General features: G+C 38.6%; 2 protein-coding genes and 1 long non-coding RNA gene across 3 annotated transcripts in view; 2 read left to right on the forward strand and 1 right to left on the reverse strand.

Annotated features, from left to right (window-relative positions):
* rab33a (RAB33A, member RAS oncogene family) lies at positions 1–11,414 on the forward strand. The gene is made up of 2 exons (XM_069893208.1): positions 1–1,715; positions 9,233–11,414. The coding sequence occupies exons 1-2, from the start codon at positions 1,461–1,463 to the stop codon at positions 9,674–9,676; spliced, it is 699 nt and encodes a 232-aa protein (XP_069749309.1). The 5' UTR covers positions 1–1,460; the 3' UTR covers positions 9,677–11,414.
* The window catches only part of LOC138740488 (uncharacterized), a 26,232-nt gene continuing 11,398 nt past the window's right edge, over positions 8,060–22,893 (reverse strand). The window contains exons 2-3 of the long non-coding RNA XR_011342948.1: positions 10,591–10,650; positions 8,060–9,577 (exon numbers count right to left, since the gene is read on the reverse strand). This is a non-coding gene — a long non-coding RNA (uncharacterized lncRNA). The remainder of the gene's footprint in view (positions 9,578–10,590; positions 10,651–22,893) is intronic.
* The window catches only part of LOC138741627 (protein eva-1 homolog C), an 18,860-nt gene continuing 9,531 nt past the window's right edge, over positions 13,565–22,893 (forward strand). The window contains exons 1-4 of the mRNA XM_069895978.1: positions 13,565–13,667; positions 16,881–17,080; positions 18,800–18,923; positions 19,502–19,654. Coding sequence (XP_069752079.1) covers positions 13,565–13,667; positions 16,881–17,080; positions 18,800–18,923; positions 19,502–19,654 — 580 coding nt within the window. The remainder of the gene's footprint in view (positions 13,668–16,880; positions 17,081–18,799; positions 18,924–19,501; positions 19,655–22,893) is intronic.

Raw genomic sequence — 22,893 nt, forward strand, 5'->3', positions numbered from 1 at the left:
AATTGGTTGGTTGGGGTTGGGTGTTGGGTTTTTCCTCCTTTGCCTTTTGTCAGTGAGGTCAGTAGAGAATTGGAAATGACAAGGGGTAAGATAACTGGCTATTGGTTCCCATATCACATGAAAGAAAATTATATGGAAGAACAAAAGCGAGGAGGAGAGGGCAGGAAGAAAAAAAAATCTACAAAAGAAAAGGAGTGCCCTTATAACCATATAACCACTTACAGCACAGAACAGGCCAGTTGGCCCTACTAGTCCATGCCGTAGCAAATCCCCACCCTCCTAGTCCCACTGACCAGCACCCGGTCCATACCCCTCTAGTCCCCTCCTATCCATGTAACGATCCAGTCTTTCCTTGCAGGGTCGTCACTGAAATCTCGAAGAACTGGGGATAAAAACAATTGACAGTCAGTCTCACCCATCATTGTCCATTGTTTCCACGAACTGACCACAGTCCGTGGACCTTAGAATTGCATCTGGACACGAGAGGCATTTTTCACCATCTGCACTTCTGGCACCATTGAAACAGCGTCAACATCCACATCTTCAATTGTTCTAAGCAGCGGATCCATTTCACCTTCAGTTATTTTTGGTTAGAAAACTAAATTTAAAAAATAATACTTTGGGGGTAATTTTACACCCTGCTGTCATAACAATTAGTTATCGTTTCCAGATTCATTTGACAAACTTGACGTTTGATACAATTTGAAGATACTCTCTCCACGCCAGACGAGGTGTATTTTTTGTTGGGAAAACGCATAAAGGCAGCAACATTTTTCAAGATGCTATGCTACAGAATTTTTCGGGGTTGTCTCATCTGATTCCAGGAGCTGGAGAATAATTTTTCCTTGGATTGAATGAGCCCCTTTCTCGGCTCGGAGTCTGTGAACTGAGCATCTGTGGGTGGACCAGATGACTTCCCTCATCCCGGGGAGGTAACTCGCAAGATTCGTGAAACCACCTGGGCAGGGCTCGTCATTGGAAAACAGAAAGAATCAGATATACATTTCAATAATCAAAGTTCGATCTGATCGCTTCAGATTTGCTTGAAGGACAGGGCCATTTTAGGTTATGAATGAAACGACGGAGCCCCCGTGCATGCAAAGCGAGCCCCCTGCAAAGCGGCTGAGTGTCGGCTCGCCGTGCTTTGTCTTGTGGCCAGCGTTCTGCCCCCATCACTGCGTCAATTTCATCTGATCCATGACTGCGCGGCCCCATTAACCAGCAAAAAAAACCCCACCAACGCGCCTAGAGCCAGCGAGGGAGGGAAAGAAAGGAGTAGCTTTATCCTAAACATAGAGATGGATACAGTCTCGGTCCTGACTCTTCTGTATGTAACGTTTTAAGTATTCTTTTGATAGGCAATCCTGCTTTATCGATGGATGTGGGATCCCTTTCCTCCTGAGGAAGAGAGAGAGAGAAAATTTCTGAAGATTTGTTCTTAACACAAAGAAAATTCCAAAATGGCAAATCGAGTGGCGGCGAATGGCGAGACCCGGAGCTTCACATCCAAGAAGGTGTCCAGGGATTACGACTCGTCTTTGGAACTGTCAGTGCAAACACGGATATTTAAAATCATTGTCATTGGGGACTCGAATGTCGGTAAGACGTGTCTGACCTTCAGATTCTGCGGAGGGACATTTCCCGATAAGACCGAAGCCACGATCGGGGTGGATTTCCGAGAGAAGCCCGTGACGATAGAAGGAGAAACGATCAAGGTAACCAGCAATGTACTCGATGGTCCAAGGTTGGTTGTGATATCATCAATTAACGCCTTTCCTTGCATCTGCGAGCTGTCGCTCCCAGGTGGAGAAATATTCTCCAGTCCAGTGTTCTTGTATTCATGGCGAGGCCAACCTTTCTGTGAGCTATCGCCAAGATGCACACCAGCTTTCCCCAAGGATGTCTTCGTTTCAAATGCCTTCCCAGAACCTGGGAAGGTGATTGGACCTGTTCCTAAACCCAAGCCGGGGGTTGGGGGGGTGGGGGGGGGGGGGAGTTGAACCTGTCAACACCTTCTGCTTAGAAGGTGTTAACAGTCTGCTGAATTAGAACAATTATGTCTGTGTTTCTGACAAGGTGGTGGGCTTTATAAAAAGGGGCAATGAGTCAACATACAGGGGGGGAGACTGAAAACTTGGCTGAATGCTGTACGAACAGAGCAAGAGCAATGCCACCAAAAACAAGGGAAAACCAGAGGACCATCCACTGATCACTGGGTATGAAAGGTAGAGAGGACGAGCAAATTTAAATTCTTGAGAGCCATTATCTTGGGAGGACCTTTCCAGGAGCAAATATACAAATGTCATTGTGTGTCAGTGCCTCGGCTTCCTCAGGAGTTTGCGGAGGTAGGGTATGACATTGGAAACCTTGGAAAACTTTCACAAATGGGAGTGAAAAGTGGGTTGACCGGCTGCACTGGGGGCAGAAAGCCCTGCAAAAGGCAGTGGACGCAATCACAAGCAAAACACTTCCTACCATTGAAAAAATCTGCAGGGATTCATCAGAGAGCAGGAGCGATCATCAAGAATCCGCACCACCCAGGACTTGCTCTGTTCTCACTGCTGCCATTAATAAAGAGGTATAGGTGCTCCAAGGCTTGTAAAACCAGGTTCAGTAACAGTTGCTACCCCTCCATCAGACTCAAAACAACAGACTTTATCAGAGACTCATTTAAGGGCTCTTACTTTGCACATTATTTATTACTGAATTTTTTTCTGCATTTGAACAGCTAGTTTGTTTACATTTCTTTCCTTGTTTACATTTCTCTCTTTTGTGTACATTTCTTTTCCTGAGTAATATCTACTCTACCAATAAGTAGAAATTCTGTCAGGAAAAAGAAATCTCAGGGGTTTTTTTTGAATCTTTTATTTACAGTAAATATATTTCATTCAAAAAAATGTTCAAAGATTATACATGTGGTAATCAAAAACTGCCCCCTCCCCACTCCTTCCCCAGACATCTCGAAAAAGAACAAAGAAAGAAAAGAAAAGAAAAGAAAGACTGGAGAGTGTCAAAGAAATAAACAATATATATATCATAAAGTTTAATATTGGAGGTTACCAAGAGGTCTTCAGAGAGTCAATTAAACATTCATACCCACATTTTGCAAATATGGGCATCATATTTTCCAAAATAGATTATACTTATTTTGTAAACTGTAAGTGATCATCTCAAGGCTATGAAGTTCTGCATGTCATCTCTCTATCTCTAAGCCTGTGTCTGATTTCCAAGTTGTTGCTATACAATTCCTAGAAACTGCTAAAGCAATCTGTACAAATTCAGTTTGATGCATAGTTAATTTTAATTTAGGTCTTATAACCTTAATATTACCCAGGAAAATTAGCATCGGATCATGTTCCAAAAAGTTACCAACTTCCACCCAGAAGTGTTTAACTTAAGGATACTGCCAAGTAGAATGTAAAAATGATCCAGTCTCTCATCCACATCTAAAACACAGATCTGATAATGTGGGGTTCAATTTTTGAGGAGTCAGATATAACTGATGCAAAAAATTATATTGAACCAACCTACATCTAACATTTATAATTTTTGTCATTTTATCTTTACATAATTCCATCCAGTCTTTATCATCTATTTATCTATTTAAATTCACCTCCCATCTTAATCTCAACTTTTGCACCCTATTTTGGGGTCTTTCTTTTGAAGTAAATTATACATTACAGAGATAAATTTACCAATATTACTATAATAAATCAGTAATTCCAATTCGCTCCAGCTAGGTAGCATCAAACTCAGACCTATTTTATCAATCAAAAAAGCCTTAACTTGTTAATAGCAAAGGAAAGTATTATTAGGCACATTAAATTTATTCTTCATTTGTTCAAATGTTCCAGCTTCAAAACAATCCTCTATCCTCTCAATACTCATCCACATCTAAGACATAATGGCATTTATTGTGAAACTAAGCCTCTCATGTCTATTTTGTAATCAATTTTATTCCATAATTCCATCAAAAGTTTCAAAACAAACAATTTGCCAACAATTTAGAATTCCATTTATAAATAAAATCCTGTAAATTTATTTCTTCTATTTTACTAAGTTCGATATAGTCCCAAAATATCTACACCAAACAGTACATTTATAAATCTCAATTTGGCAGCCTTAAAATAATTATTAAAATGGAGAAGTTGTAAACCCCTAATTGAAACTTCCAAGTCTGTTTTTCCAAAGAAACCTTTGCCATTTTCCCTTTCCATAACACTCGAATTCAAATCCTTAATTTTTTTTTGAGGAATTGAGATGGGAATTGACTGACAAAGATAATGAACTCTAGGAAAAATATTCATCTTAATACAATTTACCCTACCTACTAAAGTTATAGGTAGGATATTCCACTTATTCAAATCCTCAATAACTTTATTAAGTAATGGTAAGTATTTTAATCTATATAAATTATTCAAATCGTTATCTTCCCGAATACCTAAGTATTTAATTCCAGCATCTGGCCACCTAAATTGAGTGGCCTTGCTACACTGAGTATAGTCGCCCTTAACTTAAGGCATAATTTCATTTTTATCTCATTTAATCTTATACCCAGATACTTCACCATATTCTTCCAGTCTTGTATATAGTTGACACAAAGAATTCATAGGATCTGTCAAGTAAACCAATATGTCACCAGCAAACAGATTTATTTTATATTCTTCTTGATTAACCTTTATATCCTTAATCTTAAAATCCTGTCTTATTAGCTCTGCTATAGGCTCTATTGTCAAAATAAACAGGACTGGTGATAAAGGACAACCCTGTCTACTCGATCTAGTTAGATGAAAAGAAGAATTCTCAGGGTTGTATGTGACATTATGTGTGTACTTTGACAATAAATTTGAATTTTGATTTTGACTTTGAACTTCATTTGGCATCATTTACATAAAACAATATCACAAGGTCTGACATAGGAACACCCTTAGGAAAAATTGTCATTGATCACAGTAGAAGATGCAAAGTGGTTTCTATAAAATTCAGATCTCTTGCAGAAGAAATAGTTTCTATGTCATTTGATGATATAGCATAAACATTTGGCAGTGGATCACTGCTGTTCAAATGTCAGTTGGATACTTGGGTGTGAACTTGCTCAACCTGTAAAAGATCAATTATAAATTTGAGGAAATTCTCAAACTCTAGGCTTAGGTTGCCTATTCAAAGTGGATGCTTGCTAAACTGGAACCAAGGAACCTGAATAATGGCACTTGTTTGAAGCTTGGGCCACTACACTAACAATGCAACCCTTGTCCTGGACTGAAGGATCTAATACTTTGGAATAGCCTTCTATGTGGGAACCTTGTCAAACACTTTACTGAATTCCATTACATTAGGCATACTGACTTCATCAATATAAGGAAGCATTGGTATCAGGCTGTCGTGTTCTGAAAACTGGTATATAGTGTTACACTTAAAATCTTAATCAAATTAGTCAGGTAGGTCTTCTATCATTAGTATCTTGCTGGCATTGTCTAATATAGCCTGCCTTTCCAAGTGTAGAAGAATCAGAATTCTTTCAATAGTTTCCCTACCACAGGCTTTAGACAATGAAAAAAACAATTACCTTCCTTGTCTTTGCTTACTTGTTACCGTCTAGTCTTCTGGCCCCTCTTTTTAAGCCAGTGAAGATAAATATTTCCATCAGGGCCTCTGCAATCTCCTCCTATGCCCCCCATAGTAGCATCTCATTAGCCTCAGAGATTTAGCGCCTGGTTTTTTAATCTTATTATGTTTTAGAATTTTACCATCTTAACTAAAATCTCCAGCCTCAATGCCTTTTGTTATTGCGAAAGGTGTTGAAAAATATTAATTTATGACCACTCTCACAACTTCTGGCTCCATGAAATATTCCCACTTTGGTTAAAAATTATGACCCTTTCAGTTTAGTGAGCAGCGGCTATTAATTCTAAATGCTGAAGAGAGATCTTAAGATATGAAACAACATGTTTTTATACACAGCCTCTGCATTCCAGAAAATTATTCCCAGTTTCCCAGAACTCAGTCTGTGTCAAAAGATGGGTTTGGGAATAAGGGACTCTTTCCCGATCTGACATTTTACCTCCTTAGTTATTTTCATGGATTGCCTACCATCTAAATTGAACTGCAGGCAATCTGTGAACAATGGGCAAATGAATGGGATGTCCAGCCTCCTTAAATACCGCATGTCAGGTATGCTGCCTAAACTTGCGGTGTGATATCGATATTTGGAGTTCTGGTCATTCTTGTGTGAATGACTACTCCTGGAAGGTAGGGGAACACTTCAGATTGGAAAAGTCACACAAGTTCTGTGTAAAAAAAATTGATTGACTACTGGCCACCATCCTAACACCATTCTACAGGAACACAATACAGAGTGTCCTGGCTGACTGCATTATCGTGCTACAAAGCATCAGATTGGAGGTCAGTATGGAGGATGATTAAAACTGCTGACATGATCACTGGGGTCTCCCTTCTCTCTATTGCCAATATCTACAGGGAGTGTGGTTAAAGAGGGCTCAGAGAATCATTGAGGACCCTTACCATCCAGCCACAGTATCTTTGAGACACTACTTTCAAGGAAGAGGTTCAGTAGCATAAAAACCACGACTGCCAGGCTGGGAAACAGCTTCTCCCTGCAGGCAGTGAGTGTAGAACAATCCTAGAAATCGGTAAATCATTTTAATATATATTTATATTTTGGATCACTATGTATATATGAGGTTTGTGTGAAGAGGGAACTGTAGTGTCTGTGTGTGTGTACAGTGGTCTGGCAAATAACTGTTTAATCGCGTTGGATATGTATATGTAAATTCAATTAACATAAAATTCTATCTACACTTTGCTGCAATGCTGTCACCTTTTGTTCTTTGTACCTTTATTCCTTTGTTTGATTTGTCACTTGGGTAATGTGATGCTCTACTTGGTGAATCATTGACTGAATTAATTTTTAAAATAAAATTTGATGAGCTGATGGTCAAAATGGAAGTAATAATTTCAACACGGACTGTGTAACTTACTGATTAAAAAGGTTAATTGCTGAATTGGCTTATAATATGCAGGATACCTGTGTAGTTACTTTGATAACCAAAGAAGGCTTTGGATGTTGATCAGTTTTAGGAAAAACAGTACTGTAGTGCTTTTGTGTCCTTCTACCAAAATTCATGGAATAATTTTGATTGTCATTTTGAAGCAAAATGAGGCTTTTAAATAAAATATTTCATATCTTTCTATATTTAACCCTAATCAATGATGCTGACCAGTATATGTGTTCATTATTCATGAATGTTGTTAGTGAGTTTATAATCTGAATCTTCAACATTTAGGTACTCCTAAACCTAACTATTCATTTACTCAATGGTCTCTTTAGTCATCCCATATGACCAGTTATTTCTGACTTTGCTCAAACAATTCTTTAATGGAACTTGTGCCAACTTCTATGTTCACTAGTTTTAATTACACTGGAAAATGAAGATTTTGCTTCTTGAACACTTTTGGGTGTATTTTACAGTTTTTAGGCTGCTGGTCATGAAAACCTTCTTAAAACTTTCCTAACATGTACAGTTTTTTTTAGATATAACCTATTTTTGTGATTTCCTGTCATATTTTAAGTCTACTGGTATAGTGCCACTAGCAAGCTATCTGGTCAGTCCAAACATGCCTGGGCATGCACTCAGTGCAGGTGCTATGCCAACGTTGTCTTAGGTCTGGAAGGCATTTAAAGATGTTGTTGACAATTTTCTTTGCAACTACTGAGCACCAGGTTACATCCAGCTGATTGACAACATGCTTCAAACATACAAAACCATGAGGTGCAACATGTCTTCCCTACTGATCTTGGTGCAGTCAATGGCGAACATGGTGAAAGGTTTCACCAGGACATTGCGACCATGGAAAAGCGGTATCAGGGCAAGTGGAATCCATCAATGTTGTCTGACTATTGTTGGACAGTGATACAAGAGGCTGAGCAAAAATGAAAAATAGCGACAAAACATTTTTAGGTCATTTAAACTAATGCAATGTGTCAGCGTCGTTATACAATTTGTATTCAGCTTTAAGTTGTGTATCATAATCTCCAATTTTATTTCAGGAAGCAAACCTTCTGAAAAATACTTGTCCAGTTTTATCAGTGAAGCCCTCATAAACTGCAATAGTAATTTTCCATTTAATCTACCAAAACTTTTTTAAAATTAACAAATAATAGAAATGCTTCTATCATTTCTTCATCAATGCTATTCTGGTCAATTGTTTTCATGCATCCAATGTCTTGCTATAATGGATGGTGAAAAATGATACCAAATGTCCATTAATGCATTGCCACCTTTACCATCTATATATCCTAGATTTAATTGTTTGATCTATCTGTCCTCTCACTTAAGGATTTCTGACAATGACACTGCAGCATGTTAAGCCCATAATGATCATTTGAAACAACAAAAAAAAACCAATTTATTTAATACAAGTTGAAGAATCACTCTGTGGAGGGGTGACGTTTACAAAGAGTAATTTCCTGTATACCTCTTTTGAAGCCAGTGCCAAAAAAACAATGTTATATTTTCATTCAATGCTTCTACATTTAAGTGGTTTGTCTCCAACATCCAGTTCTGATGCCAAGTTGTTGATTTATAATGTTAATTCTAATTTTCTCTTCACAAGTGCTGATTTGACTTGTTAACTATTTCCAGCATCATCTGATATTTGTTTACCTAACTGATCTATCATACCATGTATAAAATGCCAGCCAGATTTCCTTAGATAACCATCATTATCTTCTGAAGTCACTCGAATTTGCATTCTGTGAGAGTTTTAGAGGTGTGTTTAGACCTTGATTTCTATTCCATAGCCCATTGCTGAAACAATAGCATTTATTTCATTTCTTCTCTCTCAGGCCAGTGAGGGGAAATTAGGGTGAGTGATTGTGTATTAATGGGGTCCACTTGTGTATCCTTCAAGTATCCTCTTCCATTCTTTATCATTGTTTACTGGATGGTATCTATGGAAACAAATTACTTCTTTCAAAAGGGGAAAAAAACCTCTTTTTAACATGGCCAAGTCATTAGGTATATTTAAAGGGAGGTTGGTAGGTTCTTGATGAACAAAGATGTCAAAGGTTATGGGGAGAAGGCAGGAGAATGGGATTGCAAGGAAATATATACAGTATCAGTCATGATTTGAATGACAGAGCCGACTCAGTACGTCAAATGTCCTAACATTACACCATAATTTCCTATAACTTCTTCCTTCTTATTTTTAGATTCAAGTCTGGGATACAGCTGGACAAGAACGGTTCAGGAAAAGTATGGTACAACACTACTACAGAAATGTACATGCTGTGGTATTTGTATACGATGTAACAAAACTGGCCTCCTTTGGAAACCTGAAAGCTTGGATTCAAGAATGCAACAACCACTCAGTTTCACCCCATGTACCACGGGTGCTGGTTGGCAACAAATGTGATCTCACCAATGAGATCCAGGTATCTTCCAATGTAGCACTCCGCTTTGCTGATGCCAACAACATGCTTTTGTTTGAAACATCTGCCAAAGATCCAAAAGAAAGTGACCATGTGGAGTCCATTTTTATGTCTCTTGCATGCAAGCTGAAAGCACAAAAAACATTGACATTCCAAGAGATGCCAAAAAGAGATAGAAAAGTTCATGCATCACAGTCAAACACTCGGAGTACATGTCCATGTTGAGTGGTTTAGAATGAGGAGGTGAGATTGAAAGCTATTAGACTGCACCTGTGTCAGTTTGTAAAAATGATTTGCTTGTACTTTAATGAATACAATATTTGAGAAAAAAGTTGGAGTTCCTAAGACTGAATAAACTCAATTAATCAAAGTTATTTTATAACATAAACTATTACCTTTTAATAATTTAAGCTAATTTTCAAATAAACATTGCCATTTGGAAAGTATCGAGTGAAACACCACCAAGTTTGTAAATATGCAATGATGTTCGAATTGGTATGGTGCTGAGGTCGCCTTTCCAACTGTATTGTAAAGCTCTGGATGCATGAAATATAAGGGCTATTCCTGTAATCACATATGGTCAATGGAAAGGGGCATGCAGGTTAAAGGGGCAGGCAGGTTAGAGTGAAGGCAACAATAGTGGAATTCTGATGCCTCAATCTCTCTCCCTGTTAAGTGCATTGTATTATGGAATCAGTGCAAGGTCTGTGCTTTCACCTCACCAGTGGTTTGAGTTTTGAAAGCCAACTGTTCTGGAAAACAGTCTCCGCTGAAAAGACAAATCTGAGTATATATCAAGAGGCAGAATTCATGAAAGGATAAATGTTACAATGCAGTTGATTATCTTTTAGCTGTGTACTAAAATGCTTTTACACAAGAGGGAATCTTATTTGCAGAAGTCCCTCAGGGATCTCTGCTAAGATTTTCACCTTGGTGTTGTTTTTGCAGTGCTTTGTTTAAGCCGTTTTGGTCAAAGCCTTTTTCAACAGGCATTGGAAAATGTGAATAAACTAGGAGTGAAGCAAAAGGGCACTGTAGATATGAAAGGTGAAAAAGAAGCTATTTCAAAGGTCTCATCTTGATGTGACAATAGATCTTCTTCAGACAAATTAATTAAAGTCTGCAGAAACTGCAATTACCTGTGACTGGAAGATAGTGATCAGATGGTGATTGGTGGTGCCAATTCATGGTGCTCTGACCTGTGATTGAATTAGGAATGAGAAGAAGAGTTTACTTTTCATCTTTATTGGGATTTCTTTAAAACCCAAGAAAGAGTATGGTCTCAGAAAACTGGGGATGGGGCATAAGGAAGGGGGAAAATTACATGAGAATAGTTTTATTCCAATTCAAGAAATAAATTTAAAGGAAAGTATTGAGTTATCAAAACATAAGCCAGGAGTCATCACTTCTGCATGCATTAAGAGCCTCCCTAGTCCCTGTAAAACAGTAGTGTTTTCTAGCATGGTGTCTGCTGGCTTTAACCCATCGGTACCTTTTCTGCTTACAAATGTTGCTAACTTTTTGAACTGTATAAAGCACTATGTTTATTCAGGGGACAAAGATATTGACCAGTGAATTTAGAAGAGCAGTGGAAGGTTTTCTCTTCTATAGTCCTCTGTTCCCATCTTCCTCTAAACCTCGCATGCTTGCAGACTATTTCAACTGCTGGTGTAAAATATATCTTTACATTTCAGTGCTAATTGACCAATATTTGGCAACATGTCAAGCAGATGCATTAGGCAGCGCATGGATTGGGTCAAACAAGGCTACCGTTTGCTGAAGTCTTGAGACAGAGGACAGTGCCGGAACTGAATCGAAAGTACAGTTTGGCTAATGAAAGTTATTGTACTGTAGTTTGTGTAAATCCTTTATTATTGATATACACTGTGAGAGCAGTGTGCAAATCTTCTTGTAACGTAAAACAATGTATCCTATGTTTCTAATTCCAAAAGAAATGAAGAGTTAAGCAAATAAAATGCAATCAATTTCAAAACAATCTTCTTTGGTCTTTGGGAATGAGAAAATTAAGAATGTTAAGTACTGTAATGGAAAACAGCCCCAAATGAGAATGTGCCTACTCACAGTTTACAATTACTTTAATGCAACCTAGTCTTAACAAATTTTATTTAGTTTCCATATATTGATCCAATTCTTTAGAAAGTTATTTTTGAGTCCTGACTGATCAATGTTCAGAAAATCATTCCAGAACATAACATAGAGTGCATTTTCTTGTTGAGCCACTGCTTTCTCCATGGATATTGAAATCTATGTTCCCTGGCTTCTGACCTTTCTGACACTGGAACTGTAATGACTACTTTCCTTTATAGTCACTTGGATGTTAAAAGCTTGTTGTTGTCTATGAGTCATTCGAACAAATTCATATTAGAGATAAGTTGAGTTTTCCAAAGTTTATTAAATGATATTAAACTTTGTTAAATGTTAAACGGTATTAAATGTAGTTAAATGGTCAATAGCACTGCACTCCACCTAAAAGCTCCTTTGCGCAGGCCCGAGGACAGGTCCACGTCCTCCCCCTCCATGTAGTTGACGTGGACATTTACCCCCTCCATAAATCTTTGTCCGCGAAGCCAAGCCAAAGAAGAAAGAAAAGAAGAAGAGAGTGTTGGAAGAAGCTTTTTAACTATCCCTCTCTCAGAATACAAGAAACTAAAATACCCTTATCTCCCTAACGAGCAGAGAGAGCTAGTTATGGTCCTGAAGAAGAGATGTTGCTAGAAGACAGAATAAAAATGTTAAACAAAAAAACCCCACAGACCGACAAATGGCAGGCATGAAACACATTTTAACCCTATAATACTGGCCTCTAATTATTATGTTTAAAAGTAATAATTACCATAAAGAAAAAAATCAAACACAGTAGTACATAGTAGTATATATTGGTTAAATTTCAAAAGAAAATAAAATTCAATGATCAAAACTTTCTGCCTCTGGTAAAAGACAGATTTTGGTAATTGGTCTGTGCAGAAAGCCAGTTTTAGATTGGATCTGAACTTGACATATAAGTCCCATTTTGTCCTGAATGGTATCAACAATCTTCCCTATCAACCAGGAATTTTGAGATGTTGAATTGTCCATGACAATTACGATGCCCCTGAGCATGAAATTACGCCTGATCTTAGACCATTTCTGTTGCTCATGCAACAGTGGAAGATATTCTTCCACTTACCTTTTTGAGAACAAATCTAATATAAATTGCACTTGATTCCACCTGCGTGAGCCAACAGGGGAATGGATGATCCCAACTGATTCCTTCCTGGACTGGCGCATTATGAATCTGACCTTGATTCCAGTCCTTAAACGCTTTCTTCAATTTGTGTTGAGCCCCCACAAAGTTGGTACCAATGTCAAATTGTAGTTCTTTTACCTGACCGTGCCTGGCGATAAACTGCCAAAGGGCATTACTGAAGGATCCTGTGACAAGTGATGATGCCACTTTGATGTGAATTGCTCTTATTGTTTAAACGTGAAATATTTGAAAGCTTGAAATCCATCTCAGATGGAAATCTGTCACATATTTTTAAGAATAAAAAAGCAAGAAAAATGATAGAAAATGCAACAAAAGTGGAAAAATCATCGAAAAAGAGTTAATGCAAACTCATCTGTACTCCTCGTTTTCCATGCTATTCATGAACATCATTGCTCTACTGCATTGAATCAGCTTTTGATTTAGATGTTTAACCAAAACTGTGTGGATGAGTTGGACTAAGACTCAACTGTTACTCTTTATGATTAAGTAGGCTGCTAATACTCATTATCACAGGGACAGAAGCTCAGATGAGGTACACGAATATTGCCTTTGTCCATTGTGCAATTTCTCAGTGAGGGTTGTATTGAATCTGCTTGCAAATTGCCTTGTGACAGTGTTTACCAATGGCTGCCATTATCTAATATCTAACAAATAGTCAGTGTAGAATCCACCGTACCAGCCCACAGGCATCCCTTATCGTAGAAAGCTGCCAACTCATCTCTTTACCCATGATCACATCGCAACTGCTGGGAACCTGGCACCCAATGTGATAGAAAACTGAAATGACTATTTGCCAGTCAGAATGAAAATTTACAAGCTCTCACAATTCTTATCAAGTCTTCAGAATGAGTGTATTGAAACAGTTTCGATGTCACGTGGGATTTGCATTTGCCCCTGTGATTTGGTTTTACCTTTGGGCCCAGTTTGAAGCTGCTCCAGATTTTTCAGGTAAGGGATTTTACTTGGAAATATGAATGTTAGAATTACGTTCGGTTGTGGAGATTATGTTTTGTTTTTACACCAGGTAAGCTGGTATTGGAAGTCTTGCAAATAAAAGGTACATCAGAAAGACCTTAACGGTGAATTGCATGATGAAAGTGACAAAGAATGCAAATCCAGTACTTTCTGAAAGGTCAGCCCAGTTCATGGATGAGCTGGAAAAAGTCTATATCAGTGCCTGGGATTCTGGGATTTTACAGAAAATAATTAATAGTAGCTGGATGAAGTTGCTGAGAAGATAGTTGATAACAGGAAATTAGGCTCGTTGCTGCATTGTACGGCAGGGAACTGAAAGGTTTTAATCTGAAACATTCTAATCAATTTTGTGGCTTGTTTCCAACCCTTGGAATGCCATAAGGTTTACAGCATAAATGGAAGGTATGTATACATTTAAATGTAACTGCTTTTGGAGATACTCAGTTTACAACTGTATATGCATTCAACCTTAATGTGATTAATTATTTTTTTTGAGATGGATAGGAGAGGATGCAGGGGTGGAGCACACCTTCCTGTAAATATTCCCGAGACTAATCTGGGAATTCAGTTTTGTTCTAGTCCATTTTTTCACATTCATCGATCCTAGTGGATGACTCAGGGAAACACTCCTTTAATATTAGTGTGTCCTTCAGAGTTTTCTAACATCATGTTGGTCATTAATTGCTTCAAGTGTTCATTTTTAGGAGTGCGCATAGGGACTGCGATTCAGTCTGAAGCTCCCCACTTCCAACGTCTAAGCATGTGCTCCTTGTAGTGGCACAGGCATTGGAAAAGGAAATGTACTTAGGATTTTCTGCTTGTGCCATATTAGTAGAAAATCATGGGATTCAGAGGTTTGCTAAAGTTGGATGCAGAACTGGAAAATCCTAGCAAAGTAACTACCTTCTCTAATGCTGGGCCAGTAGTGCAAGCTGAGTTAACGAACACAGCTGCAGAAATACCAACAAATCTGTGGAAAGAGAAACAGAATTAATGTTTCAGGTCAAAGACCTTTGTCAGTAACCTGAAGCATTAGTCCTGCTTCTCTCTCCATAGATGCTGTCTGAACTGATGATTATCTCCACCAGTTCCTGTTTATTTCAGAATTTTAGGAGCTGCATTTATTTTGTTTTTCACATTTGCTGTGATGGTTCTTCTTAGATTCTCCAGATTAGAATACATTCATTTTAGTTTGCATTCTTTCACTTGAGTTCCAGTGCGATTGATATCATAGAAAATTCTTCCTTTGTTTGGAGAACTACCACACACACACACACACACACACACACACACACCACACACACACACACACACACACACACACACACACACACACACACAAAAAGGAAGACTTTATTATTAATAGCCGATGATCTCAGAGCCTGAACATGACTGCAGAATTTACTCAGACCATTCAATTGACAAGACATATTCTGTTATTTCATCAATGCCCTTCGCTCCAATACAAGTTCAAAAGTGAAGGTGTTCAGTTCAGTTCAGTTCAGTTCAGAATTCCTCTGACAGTGTAGCCATTTCCATCACAAGTGCTTGACAACATTCGCATTTGAGCTGATAACTACAAGGAGGATTTTTACTGTAAACGTGCTAGTCAATGATCATTTGTTGCATTTCCTAAACACTACATCAATAACCCAACACCCAACCCCAACCAACCAATTTTCCCTTGCAACCGCTGCAATCGTGTCTGCCTGTCCCGCATCGGACTTGTCAGCCACAAACGAGCCTGCAGCTGACGTGGACTTTTTACCCCCTCCATAAATCTTCGTCCGCGAAGCCAAGCCAAAGAAGAACATCAATAACTACCACAGCATCAGTATTGTGAGGATCAACATTGATCAGAATTGTAACTGGAACAGCCCACAAATGCTGTAGTCACAAGATATTGTTCAACAAGAGTCTCACATCCTGATTACATAATGCCTTTGCAATATAAGCTATGTCAAGTGTGTGAAGGAATATTCTGAATTTATTGTCCTAATGAGTCTATTTCCAGTAATATCTGAGGAACACAACTGCTCTACTATCCACATGTTACACTGGAGCAACTTGTCAAAGCTTCTTCAACTGAACTGTGACTCTATCTGTTGGTAATACAAGGCAACAGATAAGATCATAATTGCTTTCAAAGTCATGCCGTCCTGTTTCTTCATTATCTAAATTCTAGAATTCTCCACTTACATGTATCCAACCTGTTGAGAATCAAGACAACGTACACCCTTTCAAAGTGAATTAATGATGGGTAATAAATGCTGGTCTTTATAATGATAAAATATAATAAATTTATTAAATCAGGGCAGCACAGTTAACGGAGCAGTTAGCGCAACACTGTTACAGTACCAGCTACCTGGGCTCGAATCTAGTGCTGTCTCTAAGGAGTTTGTACGCTCTCCCAGTGTCTGCATGGGTTTCCTCCAGGAGCTTCAGTCTCCTTCCACTCTTCAAAAAAATGTACTGAGGGGTGTAGGTCAATTGGGTGGCTTGGCTCATGAACTGAAAAGGCTTGTTATCATGCTGTTTGTCTAAATTAAATTAAAATTCAAAAAAATTAAATGTTACAAGCAATCTTTACTCAGGAATTCATTGAGATATGGCTTCTCTCACAAAAGCTTTTTTTCTCACCTCCTTCTCCACTGAAAAGTGAAGCAATGTCGAATAACTTGAGCAGTACACATAAGAAAATGCTGGAGAAACTCCACAGGTCATGTGGTATTAGAACCAGAATCAGAATTTATTGCCATGAACAAATCATGAACTTTGTTGTTTTGCAGTAGCATCACATGCAAATATTCATATAAACCACCTTACAAAAATAAATACACGAAAAATTAAAGTAAGGCATTATCTTTGGGTCATTGATCATTCAGGAATCTGATGGCAGCAGGGAAGAAGCCATCCTTGTGCCACTGAGTGCTCCTCTTTAGGCTCCTGTACCTTTTTGCCAATAGGAGAAGATAGCACACCCGCAAAGGATTGTTCAAAGTTGTACAAATTGATTAATGTATGTACAAGAACTACAATTGCGTAAAGTTTAGGGAATAGGTTTACGCTATGACAGTAAAATGAAAGCTAAAAGATTTTGTGAAAGAATAGTATTTATGATTTCCTCTTCACAGGTTCGGAGAAGATATGCACTAATTCTTTCAGTGATCTGTTTTTATTAACTAGGCTACCTTCTGAAGATTCTGCAAAACCACACACTGCATGCCTGTGATGGGGATCAGTTCTCAATAAACTGTCCACCTCACACATCCATCAGCATCCTGTCCGCTTTCTATGGTCGACGTGTTCCCAGTGAGCATCTATGCTCCAGCAGCAGAAATGCATTAGCTGAAAGCACCAAATGTGCTGCTCTCACAGCAATACCGGTGGGTAAACGTCATCCAGATTGACAAGGCACTTCATTGAAAAATCCGTAAACAACAATTACTGAGTGAAATTTCATCTATGAAAATGTATCTTTTACACAGTGGAAGGGAATTTGTTTTGCAATATCCTTTTAACACACATTTGTTTCCAGATGTGGCTCAAACACTGAAAAAGTAAAATGGAATTTCATATGTCAGAATATTTGGCTCCAGACTTATCAATGGTGCTGAGTTGACTGTAAGGAGGTGGTGAGGTGGGGGCAAGGGGGCTATAGCCACAGAGATCACGATGGGCTAACTTTGCTCTACATTATTTCTGAGGAGCTATTTTCCTTCTGACGCTGCAAAAAAAAAAGTGGTGAATCAACTTTAATTCTTTTCCTGGCCTAGATGCCATCACTTGTCAAGGGCATGTGTTGGGCAGTAAGGTATTCCCTGAGTACTAATTGTGGCAGGCTGTACCAAAGGAAAACACAGACACAAATTGTTTGGGGCAACACAGCTTTATTTCACTCATATAAAGATCTAGTTGGCTGCTAGCTGTGCTCACAGCAATCCCAAGGGGGGAGAGAGAGAGCACACGGTTGGGACTTTGGCTTTATACCATGGGTCCTCTGGACCCACCTGGAGGTCAGATGCCATTAGGCTGGGTGCTGTGTCTCTAGGCCACCTGGTGGCCGAGTGATGTACCACAGCATATCATCACTCTAACAATATGTGTTAAATGACTTGTTTCAGTCTGTTTTGGCTGAGTATAACAATCACAGGTGTATTTTGTATATTAGGTCATAAAAAAAGATTGTGTAATGCACTGGCTCAGTTTCACCAATTTGCTCATAAACCAGAGGTCAGTGTATATGTAGGATACTCCTTTGGTGCAAAAACATGCAGGCACACAACCAGACATAAACATACATATAGACAAACAATACATATGCAGGATAAGTATTCTATCTATAAAAACAAACATTGTTTTGTACAAATGAAAGTCTCATATGTTTAGCAATTCCTTCGGTTGTTCAGTATTCTCACAGGCTGTGGAAAGAAACTGTTCCTCAGCCTGGATGAGCTGGTTCTGATACCCCTGCATATCTTCCCTGTTGGGAGCAGCTGAAAAATGCTGTGTGCAAGGTGGAAGGGGTCCTCAATGATTTTGCGCATCCTCTTCAGACAACGATCCTGGTAGATCACGTTGGGGGAGGGGGGGGTGGTGGGGACGACTCCAGTCACCATCTCTGCCACTTTTATGGTCCTGTGGATTGACCTCTGATCCATTTCTCTGCATCAACCATACCTCACTATGTTGTATCTGGCCGGGATGCTCTCGAAAGAGCTCCTATAGAAGGATGACATAATGGTGGCTGATAGCCTTGCCCCCTGCAGTCTTCTCAGGAATGCAGTAATTGTTGCACCTTCCTAACAAGTGGGGATATGTTAAGTATCCACGATAGGTAACTAGTTAACTGAACTCCAAGAAATTTCTGCTCTCCACTCTCTCCACCAGAGTGTTGATATTTAGTGGAGGGTGGTACCTTGTCCTCCTGAAGTCCACGATCATCTCCTTCAACTTGTCCACATTTTGTCTGAGATAGTCTGATTTTGTTGGGATCTTATGGAAAAATAAACTTGAGAAAAATCTGTTTATAGCACTCCAATTATAGCTTAGTGCACCATAATTTGTCTTGTTTTCCAATAATGCTTGTATGTTTCTTTGTACAGAAAGTGTCTGATGAGTGTCAGGAACAGCACTCCTGTCAGTTTACAGTCAACAGTCGAGTATTTGGTCCTGATCCTTGTCCTGGGACCAGTAAATATCTAATTGTTTCATTCAAATGCAAACCTGGTGAGTAAATAATACATTTGTGCATTTTAGCAACTCTGTTTGATTTCACATAGTTCCATCCTCAAGTTAATTGTGTCATATGCCCAAAAGCTCAGTAGTTAGAGGACTGCTCTTTTAAACTGGGGTCATGAGTTCATTCCTTGTTGGAGCCTCATTTCTGTGAGGGGCGCTGGACAAAGTGGTGACTCTCTGTCTTCCTTCTGGTAGACAAAGTTGAAGAATTTCATTTATGTTACATTCTAAATGTAGTGTTACGTGACAATAATGGAAATTTTGCCCTTTTACATCAGTTATTGACAATAGTTACTACTTTAATGCGGTCACCCTTTTAAGAATTTTCTTGTGGTTTGTTATTTTAAATTGCTGATAATTTTCTATATCTTATGGGAGGATGGTTAATTTATTGAAGTGAATTGAGATGCTTAATAAATATCCAGTTGGAAGCACAGATTTTGTAACATTCTCAAAATTATTTAAGTGCACCTCGCAGACAGACACACTATTCCTACATCTCCAATGAAAACGAGCTTAGATCACTTTGCAAACATTTGCAGATCTTTAGTGTGTTTGTGTTTCAGATGGACACAGCAGCGAGCTGGTGTGCGAGAATGAGAAATTACATCTCCAGTGTAAGAACCAAGACATCCTTGTCATTTACACTGCAAATTTTGGGCGAGCTCTTCATGGGAATATGGAATGTCCCACAGTGAACAGCACGATACCTGACATTGGTGAGCCTGCAGACAGAGACTACAATTGAACTATTCTTTCCCAGCATTTTGGTTTCTGATTTCCATCATCTGCAGAATTTTAGTTGCCTAATCACTTTTCAGGAGAAAAGATGCTGAATATTCATCAGGATTATTTGGCTCTGTTAACATCCTTACTGAGACCAGGCATTGCAGTAGGCTCAGAGTGCAGGAATTGGGAGTTCTTCAGATCAAATGGCTTATTTACTCACTTGATGCAAGGTGGAAGGGGTCCTCAATGATTCTGCGCATCCTCTTCAGACAACGATCCTGGTAGATCACGTTGGGGGGGGGGGGTGGGAACGACTCCAGTCACCATCTCTGGCACTTTTATGGTCCTGTGGATTGACCTCTGATCCATTTCTCTACATCAACCATACCTCACTATGTTGCAGCTGGCCGGGATGCTCTCGAAAGTGCTCCTATAGAAGGATGACATAATTGTGGCTGGTAGCCTTGCCCCCTGCAGTCTTCTCAGGAATTGCACATTTCAAATAAATAATTATGTGCTTTATTTAAAATTCAATCCGCAATTCTTTTGGTTGTTTCATAACACAACTGTTTGCTGAAATGTCAGGGCAATGAAATAGATGTTCAATGAAATTGGATTCTTTCAACAGACAAGTTATAAAATATGAAGTCATTTTAAAAGTGTCATTAGCTGGGTGTGTGTGAATAAGGACAGCATTCTGTGAAAATGAGAGAACCGTTGAGTCATCATTAGTCAGTGAGATAATCTGCTAATTCAGTATTTCCACAAGAAACATTCAGAGAGTACAGATCCATAAAAACTTGGAAAATAGAAGGAAGGAGGAGTCACGTGATGGAGTAGTGGCCGGACGGTGAACTCCAGCCCTCTCCAGAAAAGTCAAAAAAACAAAGAAAAACACAAAGGCACAGAAATAAAAGTTAAAGAAAAGTGAGTATAAAGGTGGAAAGAAGATGGCGACAAAAAAAAGAAAAATCAAAATCAACGGTAAGAAGAGAGGAAGAGAAGACAACGGAGGAAGAAGGAGAAGGCCTTACCTGTTCGAAGAGGCCCGCGGTGGAGAGAGAAACCCGCTCCCTCAGGTCGGTAGAAAGTGGACTACAAAAATGGCTCGTTGAGCCGAGTAAAAGTGCGCAACCGCGCATGAAAAAAAAAACACATCGACGGGAGGGGTGACCAGCTGGGGAGTCGATCTCCACAGCCGGCAACGACAGCTGCAGAACACCTGCAGCAAGAAGAGAACACAGAAGACAATGAAAACAAGAAAGAAGAGAAGAAAAGGGCAACAAAGAAACAACAGATGGCCAACCCAGAGGAAGAAGGGGAAGAGGAAGAGTACAGTGAAATAGAAGAAGAAGGGAAAGGCAAGATAAAGGATATACTTTCTCTTGTTAGAGGATACATGGAGTCATTTAAAGAATGGCAGACACAGGAATTTAATGATTTAAGAAGAAGAATAAACAACACAGAAGAGAAAATGAACAAAATAGATATGACCTTAACAGAAATGGGAAAGAAAATGGACAAGATGGAAGAGCGGGCAGTAGCAGCAGAAATGGAGGCAGAAGACTTAAAAAAGAAATTGGAGGAATCTAATAAAAAAGCTATAGAGACACAAGAACTACTAGCTCAAAAAATAGATATAATGGAAAATTATAACAGAAGAAATAACATAAAGATAGTGGGCCTTAAGGAAGATGAAGAAGGCAAGAATATGAGGGAGTTTATAAAAGATTGGATCCCTAAGACCCTAGGATGTCCAGAACTACAGCAAGAAATGGAAATAGAAAGGGCACATAGAGCATTGGCCTCTAAACCACAACCACAATAAAAACCAAGATCTATTTTAGTAAAATTCCTAAGATATACTACAAGAGAAAAGGTACTGGAGAAGACAATGGAAAAAGTAAGAGAGGGCAACAAACCACTGGAGTATAAAGGGCAAAAAATCTTCATTTATCCAGATATAAGTTTTGAACTCCTAAAGAAGAGAAAGGAGTTCAATACAGCAAAGGCGATTTTATGGAAGAAAGGGTATAAATTTATACTAAAGCATCTAGCGGTATTGAAAATATTTATTCCAGGACAACAAAACAGACTATTCTCGGATCCAGAAGAAGCACGAAAATTTGCAGAACAATTACAAAATAGACTGAGGGATGAAGACGTGTAATGAGAGTAAAAATGACCACGATTTATATGTATGTGGGTAAAGAGGTATAAGTGTGTATATGTATAATGTGCATACGTGAATGTATCCGTATTTAGAGGAAAATATAGATAGTATAGACAAGAATTAATAAGGGAAGGAAATGGAATAGAGGGAATAAGGAGGGAACTAAAAGAGTGACCTTTGTTACATATGAAAAGTGAAATCTTTTCTGGGGGGGCTGGGTGGGGAGGAGAGTTGCGGTCACTGCAAAATCAGCTGACGCTTGCGAGTGAATTCGCAAACCCAAATGGAGAGGGGAGATGTGGTTGTCCGACAAGGGATAAAGGACAACTCAGGAGGGGAAGGGGAGATTGGGGTGAAAGAAGTTTTAAATAGGAGAATAAGGAAAATGTTTGATGTTTTAGGAATGTTGTCTTATAAAGGGTTTAAAATAAGAAAACAGAAATGGAAAAGGAGGAAAGGTAATGATGGAAAAACGGAAAGGGAAGATAAACAAAGTATAAAATGGCTACGTTGAACTATATGACTTTAAATATTAATGGAATACATAACCAAATTAAAAGGAAGAAACTGCTAAATTTACTGAAAAAAGAAAAAATTGATATAGCATTTGTGCAAGAAACACACTTAACTGAATTGGAGCACAAGAAATTAAAGAGAGATTGGGTAGGACATGTAACAGCAGCATCGTATAATTCAAAAGCAAGAGGAGTGGCTATATTAATTAGTAAAAATGTGCCATTTAAAATAGAAGAGGAAATAATAGATCCAGCAGGGAGATATGTAATGATAAAATGTCAGATATATTCGGAGTTTTGGAATCTACTCAATGTATATTCACCTAACGAAGAAGATCAAAAGTTTATGCAAGATATCTTTTTGAAGGTAGCAAATACGCAAGGGAACATATTAATAGGAGGGGATTTCAACCTGAATTTGGATTCAAATATGGATAAAACTGGGAAAAAAATTAACAGAAAGAACAAAGTAACCAAATTTATAATTAAATCAATGGAAGAAATGAAACTTTTGGATATATGGAGGAAACAACACCCAAAA

Source organism: Narcine bancroftii, chromosome 8 (assembly GCF_036971445.1).
Source record: "Narcine bancroftii isolate sNarBan1 chromosome 8, sNarBan1.hap1, whole genome shotgun sequence".
Lineage (NCBI taxonomy): Eukaryota > Metazoa > Chordata > Chondrichthyes > Torpediniformes > Narcinidae > Narcine > Narcine bancroftii.